The 20,734-nt window shown below is 35.5% G+C and overlaps 1 protein-coding gene across 10 annotated transcripts in view; it reads right to left on the bottom strand.

The window, feature by feature from the left end:
* Positions 1-20,734, bottom strand: part of CSPP1 (centrosome and spindle pole associated protein 1) — a 65,019-nt gene that overhangs the window by 21,437 nt on the left and 22,848 nt on the right. For 5 of the 10 annotated variants that reach the window (XM_035317797.1, XM_035317794.1, XM_035317790.1 and 2 more), the window contains 12 exons: positions 19,677-20,122; positions 15,290-15,391; positions 14,568-14,650; positions 12,973-13,066; positions 11,987-12,044; positions 9,928-9,942; positions 8,786-8,958; positions 7,866-7,984; positions 6,834-6,912; positions 6,404-6,524; positions 4,449-4,596; positions 1,249-1,401 (listed from right to left, as the gene is read on the bottom strand). In XM_035317797.1, the coding sequence (XP_035173688.1) occupies positions 1,249-1,401; positions 4,449-4,596; positions 6,404-6,524; positions 6,834-6,912; positions 7,866-7,984; positions 8,786-8,958; positions 9,928-9,942; positions 11,987-12,044; positions 12,973-13,066; positions 14,568-14,650; positions 15,290-15,391; positions 19,677-20,122 (1,591 nt within the window). The remainder of the gene's footprint in view (positions 1-1,248; positions 1,402-4,448; positions 4,597-6,403; positions 6,525-6,833; positions 6,913-7,865; positions 7,985-8,785; positions 8,959-9,927; positions 9,943-11,986; positions 12,045-12,972; positions 13,067-14,567; positions 14,651-15,289; positions 15,392-19,676; positions 20,123-20,734) is intronic. The other 5 variants (XM_035317793.1, XM_035317798.1, XM_035317795.1 and 2 more) reach the window with 4 other exon arrangements.

Genomic DNA, 20,734 nt, shown 5'->3' with positions numbered 1-20,734 from the left:
AGGCACCTTCTATACTATGAAGTTTGAAGTATCAGCCTCTTCCATCTCTGCAACTTCCTCCACTGTACTGGAAACATCACTGGGGACCAGTTGCCAAGTTACTCTCCCTGAGTTAAGAATGTATCATAACCACACAGTCCCAAAAGCACTAGAAAAGGTGATTAGCTCAGATAACAATCAGAACAGCCTCTGCAGGACAGGATCTCTACAGGAAGTAGAGGAGAAAAGTAAAAGAAGAAGTTGTGTTAACACTTCACCTGACACACCATGTTCCTCATTCTTATCAAGTCTACTCCAAGGGATAGTGCTGCAAGGATGTGTGAACACCATAGCTCCGCTGAGCTGAGATTAACACAGCGGCTAGCTGTTCTCATGCTCCCCCCTTACCTTTCCCTGTACAATGCCTTAACACCCAAGTCAGATGAAAGCAGAAATAATATATCCACTTATTCCCTTACAAATGCACAGGCTTACTGCAACAACCTCAACCTAAGGGCATGAGCTTACAGAACCAAGTAGTACACTGTTCCAATTATCGTGTAATTCTTTACATAGAAGTGAAACTGTTTGGACAGGAGAAAGAAAAGCAGCATTTAGGTTATTCCAAGGGGATCACGACAGATCCTGACCCTTGTCCATCCCAGACTGGGGACAGGCCTGGTACCCAAGAGCTCTCACTTAGATGTCTCACAAAACATAAGACGACAGAAAGAAGATGCATTAGTTTTTTAGTAGGAAAATAAAATAAAATTCCTAAAACTTGGAGGCAGTGCACAGGGCTGCACATGTACCTAATTTACCTGTAACCTTTTCGAACTTGTTAACCACTAGAGCATACCTGTTTGATCTTAACCTACAACCTCATCCACCTGCAGACCTTCCCCCATTCTCTTATTCCATCTTTTCCTCCTACTATACAGTTTTACCTCACTGTATCATTTAAAAATAAAATAAATATCTATCAAGATTTGATTAGATAAAATTGAACCTAGAAAACTAACGTACTGATCCTAACTGTCAAATACTAAAATAGTTATTTATTGTTATTGACAATACAGATAAGGAAGTACATTTTCAGTGTACACAGATGATAGCAATGGAGAAGTTTGCAAAAGAATCATGATAGTTGACTTCAGTGGTGGAAGGCACTAGGTCTATTATAGACTACAAGGGAGGAGTGAAGAAACTAGAGGAGTTTGATCACTAAGACCTATAAGTAATTAGAGCTGTAATAGCGTTCTTAAAAACCTGCTATTTTATTTGTAGATGCTTCTGCGTTCTCAGGTCTTGGGGAGGCCAAACTTAGGTCAACAGATACAATAGCCCTTTTATCTTCGTATAGTCTCGCCTCTGGATTATGATACGCATCTTCGTTTTGCTTGTGCATCATATTCAAGTCAGCTAAAGGAAAGGGGAAATAACTGTTTATAGCATTTTGTTCTCATAAAAGGCATGTTCACCACAGATTCCCAAGAATACAGGTCTGTTTCAGCAGCTCCACCATTTGTGAACACAGCAACTACAGGAACAAATAATTTAAGCAAAGGCAAGAATACATATGCTATAGGTTAAATATTAGTTGTCAACAATTCACCGATTGAAGTATTTATTTTGTTGGCTTTCTTTTACCAGGAATGATTCTTCACAGCAAACCTCCACCCCAACAAAAGCTATGAAATGGAAAGACTGAGCTCAAAGACAAAAAAGACTGACAAGTCTGCGTTGACAAGAATGTATTTAGAAACCACCCCCTTCTATTTCCTTAGAGCTGTAAAATATTTTCCAGGTTAGTATTGACATTTAAGCACTGAATCTCTACTGCATTTGATTTCTGTTAAGGGCAATAACCATACTAAATCATTAAGGTGTGTTTTGGTTTTCATGTATTCAGTAAAAGTCCAGATGTAGATGTCTGTACGTAAGCAAAACAACGTCATCCAACATTTTTTAAAAATACTTTTCCATCAAAATTCAAAGATGTTGATTTCACCTTGAAATATTCATTATGCTAGACTCAAAAGGTCCATTTTTTAAAAAAATGAAACAAACAAAAAAAGACTAATATGCAGTTTTCAAATTATCTTTTTAAATAGTGTTTTTGATAAACATGAATTATTGTAGTAATTTAAACACAGATTCTAAAACCTTTAAACTGTATCTCTCTCTGTAAAGCAGCTTTTGCGTTCGAGTCTGAAAAGCTACTCTGGGAAAGGTAAAAGACAAGTCACACTGCATGAAATAGAGACCTGGGAGAAACAGCATGTTATTTTTGATGACATTCGACTCATAGCTTATCCATCAAGTTGCTAAAGTATGGTGGGAAAAATAACTTCACGTATATAATTCGGGGAAAACAGTTGAAGAAACTTCTTTCCCTTTGTTCTTAATTTACAAAGAGGTAAGTTTCTCAGGAGGCATATACACACTTTAGACTAACAAAAGTCACCCATCTTTTCCTCTGCCCCACTCTCCTCACACTATCATAAAACATAGAGAAGGAAGACAGACACTCAAATATAACGCTTAAAGATAGGCAGTGTCAACACTTCTATCAGCTCTGGGGATAAACACAAGCCAGCATCCTAAACCCAAGCTTCTAAAATTAATATTTGGCCTTTTTATTATTATTATTTTATTTTTTATTTTAATCACAAAGCCTTTGAACGTTACCCCCCTCTGACTTTTAAACTACTCTATGAATTTAGCCACTTGCCACCAGGGTATCATAAAACTGAAACTAATTTGATATGTATAAACTGTTACCCAGTAAGTGTTCCATGCATTGAAAATTCTTATAATTTATTACCAGAAAACATGTTTTAAAAACCTAGAACACTAGAAACACTAGAAATCAACAGTTATAAAGCCCGAAGTCTCACCGACTTTAAAAGTTGCTGCATTTATTTGTTTTGGACTACTACTGCTTCTACTAACCTATTCAGCTTTCCACAGAAGGAAACCAACTGATATTATACCCCTGAATAGGCATGAGAAATGCTCGTCTCAGAGACCCCACTTAACTTCCTCTGGGTAATTCACTAAGAATTCTCTTATTCTGCAGATTAATTGGAAACATTTACATTTCTGCAGGTGGGAAGAGGAGGAGCAAAAAGTTTCAAGTCCATTTGGCTTATGGTTTCAGTGTGCTCTAACAACTGTTACCTCTTGAATAAACCACTGAATCACGAAGGAGGTTGAACGTGTAACACTCAAATCATGTTTTATCTGATGAAGAATTAACATGGCATTAAAATTCACCCACAGGAAGCCTACATTCAGTCCCATATATCATGGTAAGTCTCAAACAAATCCATCTCAATCGCTGTTAAAGAGCCAGTATAGCTGTCTTCATGACAAGACGCTGAAGGCAAGAAAAGAGTTATGAAAGGCCAACAAGAGATAAATACTTGGCTAGGGAGATGCAGTATAGGTCCTCAAGTCACAGGATCAAATGTGAACATGCAAACATCCTTCACTTAGATGAAAAGAAGCAGCCACCATTAAGGGGATTTCCAAAACTGTTCTGTAGACTGTGTGGGAGCGTTCAACAAAACAGTATCTATGGCACTTAAGGGAACTGAATGTTAATACTTCTATTTTGAGAGCTGTAAATCTAATTGTGCCTATAGAGTACTATTTTTATTTTTACAATAAATATTGCCATAGGGTCCACTACAGCAACTAAACTGTACATCTTCAAATAGAGAAAGTTTTGCATAATACAGGGCCCAAATCCAGGACCCAGAATCAGGAATTTGAGTTTTCATCTTACATCTACCTCCAAATTACTGGAGAGATAGCTATAATCTGGGCAAGTTGTTTATCCATCTCCCAGTTCACTATTCCCATCTTCTATAAAACAGCACTTGGAAAGAAATAAAGCTTAAGAACATTACTGCTGACTGATTGCTACTTAAACACACATTTCCCATCAGTGTTACTTGGAAAGATTTAAATATTCCACTTAGCTTTATATATTTATTCAAATATGTTTCCATTTTCCATGTCACACGTAGAACTTTATAAGACTAGAAGTAATTTTAAACTAATAAAAATAAAAAATAAACTGTTCCTGGAAAACGTTTACATAAATGTCTTCACAACAGTCTTCAGCATGTTTGTATTGCTAATGATTCTGCCAGCTTGTTTTCTTCCCTCTCCCTTCACTATTGCATTTTTATTTCATTTATAGTTGAGTTGACATTATCCTGTTTCCTGTTTTTGTTTGTTGTTGTTGTTGCCTTTTTTTTTTTTTAATTGTGCCCTTTGAATGATTCTTCTGAAAGCAAAATAATTACTTAAATATTCTCAGAGTACATCTGCTTAAAATAAGTATTTCTACTTGTCAGTAAAGTGCTATCAAAACAAGGAAACATATCTGAATAGAGCCTTTACAAGAGCAAGAAAAAAAAACTTTAAAAGACAACCCATAATTTTGGCAAACATACTTATCAGATTTCCTTTCGCATCTCTGAGAGGAGCGCCACCACCACCTTTTCCCCAGGGATTGTAATTCCTCATTTCTGCTTCTAACTTGGCTTCATAGCGTTCCTTCTCTTCTCTCTCTTGTCTGCGTCTTTCCTCCCTCTCTCTTATCTAAGAAGAAACAATCCGAAGTCAGTTGCATAAAAATATCACATGATGTGTAATTTTAATAACATGTTAACAGAGCAAGCTGAGTGCTATTGTTACCCCACCTGTATCTAGTAAATCACAAATATTTCATTGCCTTTACTGCAGACAGAGCACTGGATGCTGGTGTCACAACGTGCACGTACAGAGATACACATTATAAGACTTCCAGACATTCATGTCTGACACTTCCAGTAGATCAAAAGTCCCATATCCTTGGATCTTGCAGTACAGAAAGCTGTACTGCCTGAAATTTAAACAGGCAAAGCTCCACAGCATTACAGCACTTGATTCTCTCAACCTGATTTTGTTTAGCCTAAACTTAGATTAGAGATGGAATAAAGACTTTTACCGATAAATGCTTTAAGAGAATGTGATACAATTCTGTAACTACTCATGAAATATTTTTGTGCAGTAATACATAATGTATAACTGCTCATATGGTTTCTTCCTTTTTTTGAACAGGTTAAATGTATGTAACTAGATCTCCTTACTTCATATAGCATTTATAACACGAACAGCTGTTAAAAAAAAAAAAGTCAAACTTCTATTCAAAGCTTTTGAAACATTAGCTACTATTTCTGTTGCTGAAATATGTTAAGGTATTTTCTTAAGTTTGTTCCTTCTGTGCAATAAATGTTTCCTTTTATCTCATAGTCAGACAATTTCATAAGAGATGCAGTGAGTCAAAACAAAGACCTGTCTAGTCCTGCAGACTGTTTCCAAAAACATTAAGTCAGGTTTGCATGTAGGGTGAAAAAAAAAAAAAAAAAGTGAACATTCTGTTCACTTACAACGATAAGCAGCATAATAGCTTTGAAAGGGTGTGTTGTGCCAGTTTTCTTAGAACTTTATGTCAAGTTGTGCAGTCCCTCACATGGCAAAATAGAATTTATTTCTTAAGACTATAGTGAGAAAATACCTTCAGAGAAGCAGAAGGACAAGTGCAGTATCAAACACTATTCCTAAATGCTTATTTTATTCTTAATTTGGCATTGACTGGCAGCCTCTACTTGATCCCTATACACAATCATAATTAAAACTATAACATTTTTACAGCAATTATTTACCTCCGCTGAAGAAAGCATAAAGAATCAATAGGAAAATGTTAGTGCCACTGAACAGGGTTCTAGCAAAATCTCTTCTGAAATGTGTCCTATTGCGGTCAAATTCATTTTATAAACGTAGGTGCAGCAACAAAATGCCACTAAAATGAGCAGAGGACTAAGATGTCTACTGGAAGACATGAAACTTAAATTTGTCTAGTCTATCAAAAAGGAAGTTGAAAAGAGATAAGACATCACACACAAACTCACTAAAACCAAGCATTTGAATTAGTAACCAAATCATCATGAAGAACTGATTGAAATTAGAGCGCTCTTAATTATTAAAGCAATAATGCTTGAAAGCAATCTTTCAATGAAAAACAATTCATTGCATTTAAGCTGCACCTTCTTATGTTTATGAAAAGAATTATATGAAACTTGATGTCTAGAAGTAATCTGTTTGCTCCTAGTCTTTTCATTTTCTCTGCCTCTTGAAGAGACAATAAGCTTGAAGAGATTGCTGTTCAACTGAAGATCTAAAATGAGCTGAAGAAAGGTCAGAGGACTGGGAGAAAGTAAATAATGAAGGAAGAGTTAAGAAACCTTTTTACTTGTAAATTAAATGAATATGTATGGAATTAATATGAAATGAAACCGTATTACAGTTACGACCACTATATCGTTAACAAGAAGAAGAAAATACCAGAAGCTTTATAACTCAGTACCTGCTGTTGCAATTCTTGTTGATATGATAATGTTGCCTCTTTGGAAGGCTTTGATTTTTCTTCAGAAAATACTCCTCTGCTTCTTTGTCTGTCTCCTGTATTCCTCTGTCCCATGTTACTTCTACATTAGAAAACCACACGTGTAAAAGGAAAACACCATAGGGCCAAAAGGAAAAAAATCCCTGCCTGAAATATTTAATATCTTGTTTCCCATAGCCTGTCAGTTTAGTCTCAAACATTTTCATAAATCCATACAAAATAGAGGAGTTCACTGAATTATTGTTTAGATAACACTGCTTAATTAGGATTTTGAAGTCTTGTCTTTAACATGCTTTAATTCAAAGGCATATACCTTGTTAGCAAAATACTCCCAACATGAGAAGCATACCAATACAGACAAACAAAGAATATGAATATACATAATACTTACACAGATTGCTCTACGGGGGCTTGGACTAAAGGAGGATCCAGATTAGGTGTGGGTTGCATTCCCATCATACCTGTACCATCTGCACAATAAAAATAAAATACTATTTTAAGTTTTGGATGCTTAAAAATAAATATTTGCTATTACTTAAAAGCACAGCTCTCAGTGCTCAGACTGACTGCACAATTACCACAAGGACTTTGAACTTCTGCATCAAATAGCTAAAGCTTAACGCCCCTAAAGAAAGAAAAACAATGCAAAGGTACAACTCCATTTCTTACTTTTAAAATCAGCTAAACCCCTTAAATTTGTAAATTTGCAAGTGTCTTCATTAGTATAATTTACAATGAACTTACAAAAAGAAGTAACTAATTTTGACCTCATGCTTTCCAAATGCATCCTGTACCATGAGAACGACACTCACCATACACTACAGCGTATTTGACACCTGTACTCAGGAGTGACAGCACACTGCCACAGGAAGGCTTGAAATCACTGTACATACTACTGCTTATATTCAAGATAATATGAGATGCATCTCTAAAACAATTTTATGCTTTGAAATCTTACTTTGTAACAGCAACCTTGAGGTCAAATTAATCCTGTATGTGAATTTTAAGTACTAGTTTGTTTAATACTCTAAACTGTAAGCTGTTTTACGCTAAAAGTTACAGTGATAACAAAGCTTAAAAAAAGTTTCTGTGAGTTAAAGATCATAGCTCCTATTTTATCTTTTCTTTGTAACTTCAAAAATCTTACAGAAGGTGGGAGGGTGGAACAAGAAAAAAACTTTTGCTTTTACGTCTCTAGCATTATTTAAAATCAACGATGGAAATTTCGTTCACATAAATCCATAATAAAATATTGTTGCAAGTTTGCTTTGTCCTGTATTTTAAGTTTCTATAAAGGTACCAATACACAGCTTTGAACTGGGTATACATAGCTGTTACTAGTTTATATTATTCATCATTTAAACAGATTAAAAGCAGTCATATGAATCGCTAACAACCAATTCACCTGAAATCATCAACTTACAATATGCAAGATTGGGATCCAAAGGATTTCTAGCCCCATAAAAGTAATAAGCATCATCATAAGGTGTTCTATAGTTGTCTGTCAAAACTGGTGGTGGAGGTGGTGGCATAGGTGCAAGCCTTAAGGAAAAAAGGAACAACTTCTATTTTGTTGTACAACTGAAAAAAAGATCATTCAAATAATTAACAAAAAATCACTATGGAAAAATTCTAGGTTTAGCTCAGTCCAAGACCTCTTTAACATTAGTGCCAAGCTGGAATGAGACACAATAAACCTCATTAAGGTGTTAACCTTCCTTTAGGGAGTAGCACATGAACCCACACTATTCCAGAGATCTAAAGAGCATAAAACAAGGACACCTTCTTTAATTGGTTCAGTTGATGACACTTCACGGGTTACATCTATAACAGTAAATAAAACAAGCCAAGGATTGGTCTCTGATTAGAGGGCAAGTGGCATAGCACAGCTTCAGCCAGACAGCTAAAGTTCTTTGTCTCCCAAAACGGTTTAGTCTCAGCCACAACATCGAGGGGAAGCTGTCATGGTCTACCCTGAATTCCTGAAATTAGCCCTAGGAGACCTCTAACTGGTATGGTCCAAACTCATGCCATAGCAGCCACCTAACAATAAGGACACCGCTGGGCACATGCCCAAGCACCCTCACAACACAGTTCAAAGTCCCACATATAGACATTATTTCTACAGTAAAACTCTTAATTCTACACAAGCATTCACTAAGAGAGCTGTACTCGAGTATGTTCAGCCTGGAGAAGAGAAGGCCCCAGGGAGACCTGACAGCGGCCTTCCAATACCTAAAGGGGCCTACAGGAAAGCTGGGGAGGGACTCTGTGTACTGATAGACCAGGAGAAATGGCTTTAAACTAAAAGAGAGGAGATTCAGATTAGACATTAGGAAGCACCTTGGAGCTGCCATTTCACCAAGAGTGCTGGCTAGCCCTCGGTGAAAGTCTTCATTCACTGGAGAGACAGAAGGCATGGATACAGGAGTTTGGAAAGCAACCCTGGGCCTTTCAGGTGGCACTTTCTCTTCAGAAACTCTTGCTGTCAAGCCAAACTGCCTCAATCTATTTGGCTGAAGGAGAAAAAAAAAAAAAAGAAGAAAAAGAGGTTAACTTGTTAATAACATGAAATACTCTGAACCTCCATTTCAGTTACATTAAATATTCTACTCGTTCTCAATTACCTGTTCAAATTTTTAGTAACTGCCTTTCCCCCCCCCCCCCCACCCTCCCAGGGAACTACTGAAAATCTACTACTACAAGGAAATCTAGTGTGTTTATCACAGATAAAAAAAACAAAACCAAACAAACAAACAAAAAACCTCCATGGCAAGTTTTAGGAAGTACATGGTCCTGGTTATTATCCAGGGGGGAAAAGAAAATAAAAGTGTTAAAGTATTTACTCAGTTGGCTGTAGTACCGGTTATCCACAGCTGCCAGGTTCCTAGGCTGACAGTGTTCTCATATTATGCACAGGAAAAGTTTATGAAATGCCCTCCCCCTGCTAAAACAGCTCATCCTCAGTTATAGTAAAGACAAACGCACACTGAGACTTTTTCCAATAAACATTTCCTTGCAATACCATTATTTTTCAGGTTCCTTTGATTCTATTAGATTTTTTTCAAGGACAAACGTGACAAAATTTTGTTTAATTTCTTCTTTTTTTTTAATGAAGTGTCAAATGTTTATTGATAACTGGCAGCCTCAGAAACTAATCAAAGGCAACATGCAAGTAATGCAAAGGCATGCAAATCAGTTAGTTTCAGAGCTATCCTATCGCACCCAGAAAGCCCTTACACCAGCTTCTATGCATAAATATTCTAATATTTTTTAAATGAGCCTATATAAGACCAAAAAGAAACCCCACAACTACACACCATATAAATAAAACCAGATTATCCTTCTGAATTTATCAGTCCTAACATTGCAGTGCTTCAACTAAAATGCATGCAGAGACAGTGATACCAGCACCAACTAAATATTTAATATCTAACAGCAAACTGTATACCCTAAAGTATTTCAGCAAAATATTAAATGTTTACCTCCTCATCACTTAGCTGCAAGACAGTATATACAAGGCAGTTAGTACTCACCAATCATGAAGTATAGCATTAAGATAAAAAATTCACAAAATCTACCAGACATTAGTATTCATTTATAACATTTAACTTCAAATTTCTAGATGTGAGTATGAAATTTGATAGCATACAAGCTACAGTGATTTAAAATTATTTAGAAGTCTATAGACTTTTGTCTTTCAACTTATCTTTTCAAATCTAGTATCTCGAGCAGGAGAACATTTAAAACAGTCTTTCTTACTCACAAGATTGATGTCAACTGTTCCCAAACTGCCCCAGATTTCAGCTCTGTGGCTAATTAAAGATGTAACTATGGCAGTAGGTTCATCCTGGGGATTGTTTTCTTTTAAACAAGCAGTATATACAACAGTCTACTTCTACATACTCTGAAACAGGCATTGCTATTTAACAAACCTGTAATTAATCAAGAAATCCACCTAGTTAGAATCTCTCCCCAAGAAGCAATTTGAAGCTAGCAGTGACTGTTGCTTAATGAATGCAGCAATTCTACTTAATTGAAGGCTTTCAGCCAAATTAATGGTTTTAAATATACATGTCCTGGACTTGCTCTGGATATAATTTTGCTCATACAATAAGCACTTTTCAGTCTCTGAGCAAGGTGCAGTATGTGGAATGCTTCACCACGGCGTGATTCTGGTCGTTCAGGTTTGATCAGACAAGATTGCTTATGCTGACTTTACAGCCTGCTGCAGCCAAAAGCACCAGCATCCTCTGCTCAGTTTTTCCTCTTTTCCTGTCTTGCTCCCAACCATATCCTCTCCATTCCTCTCCTTCTCACCATCTGAATCCATAGTTAGCTCTAAGCTAACAAACAACAAAAAAGATTCAGACTTTTGCCAGCTAACCAAGCCAAATCAGTTCACAGAAAGGGGTCAAACAGATGCTATAGGTGCCTTAAGTAGAGAGGGCAGGAACACACAGCTAGACCACTTCATCATGTTCTTTCAATTTAGAAGCAAAAATTGATTCAGCTTAGTTGCTTATCTATGTGCATTTCCAGTCTCCTGCCTCAAATGCTGATTGCTTTGTTGATGGTAAGTTACAGCAATTTATTCATCTTCATCTTCTAGAAAATGAGGTCTTTTTCACATTTGCTGAGCTCTCCAGAAGTAGCTCAAGTTTCCTTCTGTTTTGTAGCCTCCCTCAAAAAACAGCACCACTGATAATTTAATCTAGTAACCAGTTAAGTCATTAACTACTTTATTCTTGCTTGAGAAAATTATCTGTCCTTCATATCCAACAGCATATATATACTGTTCCCAAGATGCATTGGCTTTGGCCGCTTCAATAAACGCACACATGTGAATCATACTAGTATGATAAATCATACTATGTGACAATAAGATTGTTATTAATATTACTAGTATTGGCAGTCTTACTCCTACATATGTAATAGTCAAACTTCTTGGTAGAATAATCACCTTAACAAGGAAGTGAAGACAGTAACTCTACATTAACTCTTACAGGTAACACAACATTAAATATCTTGCTTTTTACATTTGATGGTTTTAAAAAAATACAACTTTGAAATCTAAAAAAAAAAAAAAAATCATCACTATGAGTTCAAATCAGCTGCAAAACAACTGGATTTTTTTTAGTTGAAAAAGAACAAAGTATACAGAGAAAAACTTTCAGCAGCAAACTTTACATTCCCCTAGAAGACTGACTCACTATTGTGCGCATATACAGGCTACCACTGGACACCAAATATCTTTCCCATGACATCTAGTGCTTTTACAGAACTTCCACTTGGTCAAAGAGAAAAAATAAAATGTTTTAAAAATTTCTTGAACATAGTTTCCTCTTAAGCTGAATGTATGTGCAATTAGAACAGTTTTATCATCCTTGGCCTAAGTTTTATTCTATCTTAACGCCTATTAGAAAAATATACACATTTATCATTCTATAAAAGCCCTATAGTTTTTGAATCAACAGCCATAATGTATATATAATAAGAAAAAAGTCTATGTAAGTAGGAAAAAAAAAAAAAAAAAAAACTCACCTTCTTTTCTGGATCTAGAGCTCCAGAAGCCGCAACTGAGAGCTCAAGTTCCTTCTCACTGTTTTTGTGGAAAAAAAAAAAAAAGTCACATCAGAAAGCAGTAAACCATACTCATTTTTTCAAATCATAGACCTCACAACTCTGAAAATACAGAGTAGCAAGACATGCTTCTACTTGACTTCTCCCAGAGTCTGGGAATAAGGCTACTGTATATCCTCTGTAAGTAAGCAGAACTCAAGAAATATTCAGCTATCATTTATTCCACCTAATAAAATTCCAACTACCAAAAAAGGAAAAAACACGTTTTTTTTTACTACTATCTTTCACATTATTTCTTAAAAATTTATCTTTATTCACATTACAGTGATAGACAGTTTATAATAAATGTATTAAAATTATTCAGAGGTATAACAATAATTACTATATTGTAATTTCAAGCCTCAAGCTTATTCAGCACGTGTAGCTTTCAATCACAGTGAAGCTGTCAAGAGTAACTTTAATTCATTATCCTTTCATTAACATAACCGTGTGTCTGTATATATATACACACACACACACATTATCATTCAGCAAGCAGATACCAATACATAAGTAAGAAATTTTATTTTATTATTCTGCATAAATCAAGTACTTTGAAAGCAAAAGGTTCCTTTCCTAAAGTGGAAAGGGAAATGAAGAATCATTTTCAACTTTGCAAAGTAATTACACACTTTTCTGCCACCAAGAAAGATATATCCACCTAGAGCTTCTTTATCCCTAAGAAACTGAAAATCAATTTTTAAAACGAAAAATCCATTTTTTTCCTTGCTTCACTGAAAGCTGGTGATTTTTTTTTTATTAAAAACTAAAGCTCTCATGCCAACTAGCTTAATTAGGCTAGCTAGCTAAATTCCTTATTTATGAAAATTATTCTTACTATATTCCGTATGAAATTCCTTTAAAGTTCAGCTATTATTGTTTAAAAAAATGCAATAACTTTCCATTACCGTCTCTTATTTCGCTGTTGCTCAGCCATCTGTTCAATTAGTTCTTGTCTGTATTTCTCTTTTTTCCTTTGGAGAAGTTCTAGGTCCTGACCACCTAGTGGAAATGGTTGTACAGTGTGTAAATGCTCCACAAAATACACAAATACACTGGATAAAAACACTGCATTTCAGTCAAGCCAAAACATAAAAGACAGCAGGGAAAACAATAAGAGAATGTGCTTAAGAACACTATCTTTACTGATTAAAAAAGGTTTTAATACTGAAGTTTGTTTGGAGTACGACAATCAGAGCTACTACAGTTTTCATCATTACTTTTGTAGTTTGCCTGTTTTTGTACAGTCAGAAAGCTACAAATTTCAAAGCTATCTGATACAACAATGAAAAAAAGTTTTTGTTTTGTTTGCTTTTTTTGTTTTTGCTTTTTTCTCTCTAATGCATAACTAAGGAAGATACACTACAGCACTCCTAAATTATGAAGCACTGCTCCGGATAAAAATGAAAGGTAAAACTAAAGATAGTCAAACCCCGAGGGAGGAAAGCAAATTGCTCTACTTTTAAGACGGTTTCCATGACTACTAGAAATTAGAAAAGTATTGGCTGATATGCATATGTAAAAGGAAACAGTGATCACATCTCACATGGATTTTAAGGAACCAAAAAAAACACTTATAACTTTTGGTAGTTCCTCCCACAGTATGTGTGGAGCTTTCTATTAAAAATAAACAAACAAACAAAAACCACCACTTGTAAGACCATCAGACACAACGGACTCTTGACGTATTTTCATACACAGTCACGGTGGATTTCAAGTTAAGTAAACCTGAGCAATAAAGTAGGAGAAAGAAAGAAAAAAAAAAAAAGAAAAAAAGCATATATTTTTTTTTCAGTCATTATGTCAGGATTGTAAAGCAACCAAAATAGGTAAGATAACCTCATTGCCACACATAACACGGAAGATCAGGTATGTTCAATTGTAAAAATAAATAGATAGTACACCTGACACCTGTTAGCCAATTTTCCCATCAACTCAAATCTACCTTGCATTCAAAGGCTTCCATCTGAAGAACTAGTTTTCTTACTCTTGCCTTATTTTCTGAATTTAGCTAGGAATGCCTTTTTTTTTCCCCAGTAACACCTCTCTCCACTAAGCTCAGTAGTAATGTTCACTACTAGATATAATGGCTACATTTAACCAGTAAGAGATAATCGGAATCATCTGTTCTTGCACACAGTTGTGAACACTACCATTCTCCATACTTCTGCAATTGATACTAGTATCAAAAAAAAATAGTTATTAGTTTAAAAAAATAAACAGTAGTATCAAAAATAATTAGCATCAAAAAAGCGGGTCTTACACTGTTAACTAAGAAGAAACTCAGGCTCTTCAAAATTAATTTGAAAGTTCTATTGCATTAAGTGGGAGAAGGAATTTTTTTCTTTTTCATTTTTTTCTATGTTAATAGTATTTATTTACTGGCATCAGGGAAAACTGACATGAAGAAAAAGCTAGATTTTCAAGGTTTTTAATTATTCCCAAAGAAAAGTCAAATATGCAAAGAATAACCTTGTGTCATTAGTTATGTTTCTGTACATACCAAGAATGAGGCCTGTTGCGTATGTCATTTCAGGAGCAGACTTGGAAGGTTCATTAGCCAAAGAGCTAATTTGTGCCTGATTTCTGGCAAAGACAAAAAAGAAAATGGAAAGATCAGACTTTGAATTTACTTGCAGTCTGTCTGAAATGCGATAGATGAACTTACAACATTATGTGATATATTTATGACAGAGAGCCTTCCTAAAATCCAAAGAAACATCACAAGCAATATAAGAAGCCCTGGGGGGGGGGGGGGGGGTAAGCATTTCTCACAGTTCTTATTTGCCTGTGGTTTCTGAAGCTCTCAGAAACACTGATGCAGTCGAGCACTTAAAGTGTTGACAGACAGAAGCAGTGCCAAGCAAGAGTTTATATAAGGTCTTTACACACATTTTTGCTTTAGCCTCTTAGATCACGTCTTAATTTTGCAAGTCCAGAAAAAAATAGGAATTTTAAAACTACTATCGGAAAAAAAAAAAAAATCAAGTTAAAACTTCAACCTCAGTTGGAGAGCAGGTGATCTGTCATTTCAAAAAAGAACACTGGCATGCCATCTTCCATAGCTATTTTCAAAGCAAATGCATCATTCTTGTCCTATATTACACTAGCTGTAGGAAAAGAATTCACCTTTTTGGATAGCATATTAGCATTTGTAAATAAACATTTTCCTTTCACTATGATTTTGTAGTGTGATTTTCCAAAAAAATACATGGTATACCAGACCTAAAATTTCCAGTTCTTGGAATCTGTTGCACATGTGATCTCTCCTTTAATTCATCTTCATAATCTGCGGGTAGATCTCGTACTATTCCTTCCAGATTGGGCCTTAAAGAAATAGACAATATTTAGCCGTGCTTGCCTAAAAACATACAATCCAAAATGGAAGGTCCAGCAGTTACTTGCAGATGGATCCTCAGCCTGACTGCACATGGAACAACAGAACTAGTTCTGAAAATACTATGCAAAATTTTTAGAAATAATTCACTTCACTAGCATCATCAAAGCACCTCCATCTGAAATCCCAAGTCTGCTTTCCAGGCTGAAGGGATACCACAGCTCCCAGAAAACCTCTTTTTACTTGAAGGGCTAGCTGACTGCATGATAGCTAGAATTTGCCACGCAGAATTCAATTTTCCATGAAAAAACATACTAATTCTTCATTGCAGAGCCAGCTTCCCTGACAAACCTTATTATTTTTGTCGTTTATACAAACGTGACCAAATTCACATCCCTGGTGGCAACCCTAGAACAGATCTTGGAAGTGATGCAAGATCACGCACTTTGGCATTCAGACTGCATTGATTGAAACTGATCTTGCTCTTAATGAGCCAACGAAGCCTCCAACAACTACTGCACAAGCCTGGTGAAATAGTTGATTCAGGTATGAAAAGCTTCTTTAATGACAGCCTACCCTTCACCATCTATCTGATGCTATTTAAAAGAGAGAGGTGATTTTTGATCAAGATTAAAGTCAGGTAATATGGTGAAATTCAAAGCATCTACACATGAAGAAAGTAATACAAATGAAAATTCAAATAATTTCAAAGATGCTAAAAACTGCATGAACACAAGGGAGCTTTTCCTGAAAAGGTCTGGGGTAGCTGAATATACAGGCTTTTCTAACCTTTAAAATTATTTACTCTGTAATGAGGACCAAGTTATCTTGATAAAATGAGGCAAGAAGAGATATTTAATGAAAAAGTAAGCAACAGATGCTGACAAAATATATTTTCCAAAGCCAGGCAAAACCAGGGACTTACTATTAAACAAATAAAAAAAAAAAAATCCAAGGTAAACATAGAAGAAAACATGATATTCTTTCACGTAAGATCCACAGCTCTGCCCATCTCTGCAATTTAAGTAATAGCCAATAATCAGAGGCAAAAGGATGCAAGCATGAAAGCCTCTTGGCATAACATGGTCTTCTTTCATGATGCAGATCATCTTTTTGATAATGATCAATCTGTTACTTACAAGGCTGGTCACGCAAGACAAACACAGCCAGGGAATACAAAGCCTAGTCCACGGAGTGATGAAAGGAAGAAGGGAAGAAGGAAAGAACCAAAGCCCAGGATTCAACAGGCAACCTGTTTTTGTTGTTTGTTTGTTTGGGGTGGGGGGAATGGGTGTTGTTTTTTGTTTGGTTGGTTTTGGTCCTTTTTTTTGTAAAAAGCAGCAAACTTAGCATGGCAGGTCTCTGACAAACCGCTCTGTTTTGCCCAGACACGTTGACTCAATTCAATCAAGAAACTCTCATACCTTGTATATAGGATAGGCCTGGTGCTGGGGATAGAATAAAGCAATCAGATGAGTAGAACAAAAAACTTTTGCTCTTCCTCTCACTCTCTTGTGACCATTTCTATTTGCTGAAATACCACAGACCTCATTCCTCCATCAGATAAGAAACCTTTCTGGAAAATCCTGCCAAACACCTGCCTCTTCAAATTAATAAAGCCCATTAAAACAAAATACCTTCAGTACAGCAAATAAAGTGGTCCTTCTTATTTAGTGTTATAAATCAAATGTGATCTGTAAAAGGTGGACTATCTGAAATTTGGAAATAAAATACTAATGCTTAAGAAGCAAAGCTGACAGTAACTAAAAGCTGTGTTTTTCCTTCTTGAAGAGAGACCGATCGTAGTTTATAAAAGTGGAACTCCTTGTGAAGGACAAAAAATACTGGATTACAAAATAAATTTAATATAAAAATGATGAAAGGTTATTTGCCATTAAAAAAAATCAGCAAAGAACTACTAAAAATAAAATTTTATTTTACTTTCAACTTTAAGTTCAGGCAATTCAGGTGATGGTTAAGCAAATTCTTTTAATAAGATTCACAAGTTTGTCAATAACAAAAGATAAGACTATCTTGTGTACTTTATTTTAAAATAAACTTGAACAAAAACTGTTTCAGAGGTCTCTCCAAAGCAGCAATGAATTGTCTGGTGATATACTGGTCTCATATGTTTATATTAGCACCAGTGTTCTTTGGAATAACTTGTAAACTTGTATTCGGGATGATATTGTCTATGCTTGGTTCAAAAGCCATTCTTTGAGAAACAAAAGTAAGCCCTCAAACTTTATCAGCTGGTCATTATTTAAATATTAGACTCTACATCCAATTGCATTAGACAGAGGCACCAGTTATCCTACTGGATGTTAATTAACAGGTTTAACAGCAAGTGCCTTTTTCTGAAACACATGGACATTTTGTCTATCTTTGCTAGATACAGAATCAAGCTTCTACAGTTTCATTCTGATATTCTGAAAAGTTGTTGGACAAGAAGACCCCATCTAAAAACCTCCTTTGCTCCATCCCATGGTATAACACTGACAGAAATGAGCAATTTTTGCATTTTGCACTCTTTTCTCCAAATTGCATTCAGCAGAAACAGGTAATCTCATTCCTGCTATCTCTTTAACCACTGCTTCCATTTGCTACTCTTTTTCAGAGGCGCTATACAAATAAATGCAGGCTTTTAAGAAGCACACTTGAACATACCATCTGAAACGCTGAAATAACCCATTTACTTAGCCTGCATCTTCCAAACACTTCCAGATATTTCATTTTCCCCATACTTGTTTCTTTTCTTTATGGTTTTATTTACTTTCACATTAGAAGGGCTGAGAAGGAATGTTGAAATGTATTTTTGTACAGAGGTAACTGTACTCTACTGCCATTTGAAATTGGAAAAGAAGCATGATTCATTCCATTTAGAAAATGTGTTTCCAGTAGAAGAGCATTTTAGGGTTTGTTTTTACCAGTTACAACTCCGCAAAACTATCCAGAAAGATATTCCTGTAAACAATGACTCTAAAGATCAAGATCACCAGTCTACCAGTAATTAACAATGAAACACGATCGTAGGATTTAACATTGCTGAGTGGTAGAATTTGCCTTCTTTTTTTTTCCTCAAAGTGTTAATTGCAGAAGTGGTTATTTTCCCTAACAAGGGAGAGACACTGGTGTTTCCTTCACTGAAGAAACAGCAGTAAAATGATTCTGAAAACACACTTAACATAAAGGAGGAAAAAAAAAAAAAAAAAAAAAAAAAGAAGAAAAAAAGACCATGCTAGCCCAAGAACTGTAAACTGAACAAATGAACATTCTCCAAGCACGTAATTAAAGTTTATTTACAGGAAACTTTACTGATTTATTTCATTTGAATTTAGCTGTATAAAACATGCCTGTTTCAAGTTTCAGACCACATGCCTGTTTCAAGTTTCAGACCACAACCCTTTCACTTCTGAAATGAACCTGTTCTTGCAACGGAACAATCGAATGTGGCCAGACTGCCAAACCCTGAATGACTGGTAAGGCTCTGAGTGTTTGTTTTTTCAATCAGTGAGCTAGAAAAGAAAGATTAATAATTTATGTCAAAGTAACCAAACTGATCTATCAGTTAACACAGTATAAAGAACATTTAATAGAAACCAAATATTACATACTGTTTATTATAAGATTTACCTCAAACACTCTCTTTTGTTTGATTTGGGCGCAGTCCTTAAATGCATTATTCAGATTGTGTAGTTTCTACTGAGATTAGGACCAGTTAACACCATCAGGATTCAACTCAACTACAAGTCTAAAGACTTTGCTATTTAGCAAGGCATACAGTAAAAATTAGGATTGTTTAAAATATATCAACCATTTCTAATAGGTATGGGCATGTAACAAAAATTGAAGCTCAACCCAATTTTTGATTTGGAATTGAAAATTGACTTGCTAACTATTACATCAAAGGACATACATGTTTGTCTTGGGTTCACATTACAGGGGCTTGCTCACAAACACTACTGTATATCTGTCAAATATAAGTATTTGACAGAATATTTATATAAATGATTTGTGTGCTTCTTTTTCTCAAGTAATTTCACAAGTACCCTAGTCTCACCACACTATATAAAATGCTACCTAATGTATGATTTATATTCTTAGGTACTGATCCAATTTTTAAATGTTTTTCTAAAAACTATGACAAAATTCCTCTCTAGAGTAGGTCCAAAAATTCTGCTTTGACCTGTGAATCTTGTGTAATTTTCACTGAGAGCAAATCATGGCTGTCAGCATGCACTACACAAATAAAGTAGAAAACAGAGTTAAAGATACCTTTCAGCATAAAAATATCGGGGAGGTTTTCTCTCATAAGCACTTTCACATCTAAATCTAGGTTCAAATTCTTCACTTATCTCAGGATCATAGTCCATTCTGTAGTATCTTCGATCAAAATCACGATCCTCATCAAGTCTGTGATACCTTCTTATAGGAATTACAGATTGACTAGGAAATCCACGATGTCTTCTACTGGGAACATCCAAATCCTCTTCAAGTCTTTTACTTAATAATCGACTTCTTAATTCAACCTCATCATCTAGCCTATGGTACCTGTCTTCCTCCAGCCGTCTCTTATTTAGCAGCTCTTCATAACCTCCTGTAGAAGTAAAGGCATCTTTCTTGGGAGGTTCTGCAGCTGTACTACAGGGCTCTGCCTCTGTATGCAGTTCTGGCTGGAGCCTGGTAGCAGCAATAGGTTTTTTATTCCTGTCCGTCTCACGCTGTTTAATGGAAAAAATATTAAAAGACTTGAATATAAACAAATTACACTGAAGAAATACAAAACCAAGTTTTTGCTCAAACACTCCCTAAATAGGTACTGGAGAAGAGTCAAGACGTAAGCAAGAAGAATAATACTTCAGGGACTTAAAAGCTAGTGATTTTTTTCCTCCTCAAGAAAAGAAAGCACTCTTTCCCTTATCTAGCATTTTTCAGAAGAATAGCTATGAATCCTGAATGGGCCTTTTACAAACTCCAAAAGGTAACAAATTTGACCTTCAGATTTAAGGGCACAAAGAATCAAAAACCATTTTTAACTTCATACCTCATCAAAAGACCATATATCCTTATTCCAGAGTTTATGATACCTCTTAGCTATGAGCAGAACATTTTAACCTGACCATTTCTTAACCTATTTCTTTTCTCCTCATAAGTTTCCCCATTGAAAAGTCATGTAGTATTTCAGTACATTAATCTTTCATCTCTGTCATAGTGATGGCAAAAGGGAACAGATACAGGAACCCCTACTTCAGAGACTCAGTTATACAAACACAAGCTGCATTTTTGCCACCTATTTCCTCAGGCTCACTGTTACAAAGCTTCTCACCGGCTTA

Source organism: Oxyura jamaicensis, chromosome 2, assembly GCF_011077185.1.
Source record: "Oxyura jamaicensis isolate SHBP4307 breed ruddy duck chromosome 2, BPBGC_Ojam_1.0, whole genome shotgun sequence".
In the NCBI taxonomy this organism is placed as follows: Eukaryota; Metazoa; Chordata; class Aves; order Anseriformes; family Anatidae; genus Oxyura; species Oxyura jamaicensis.
This window is presented reverse-complemented; position numbering and strand designations above follow the sequence as displayed.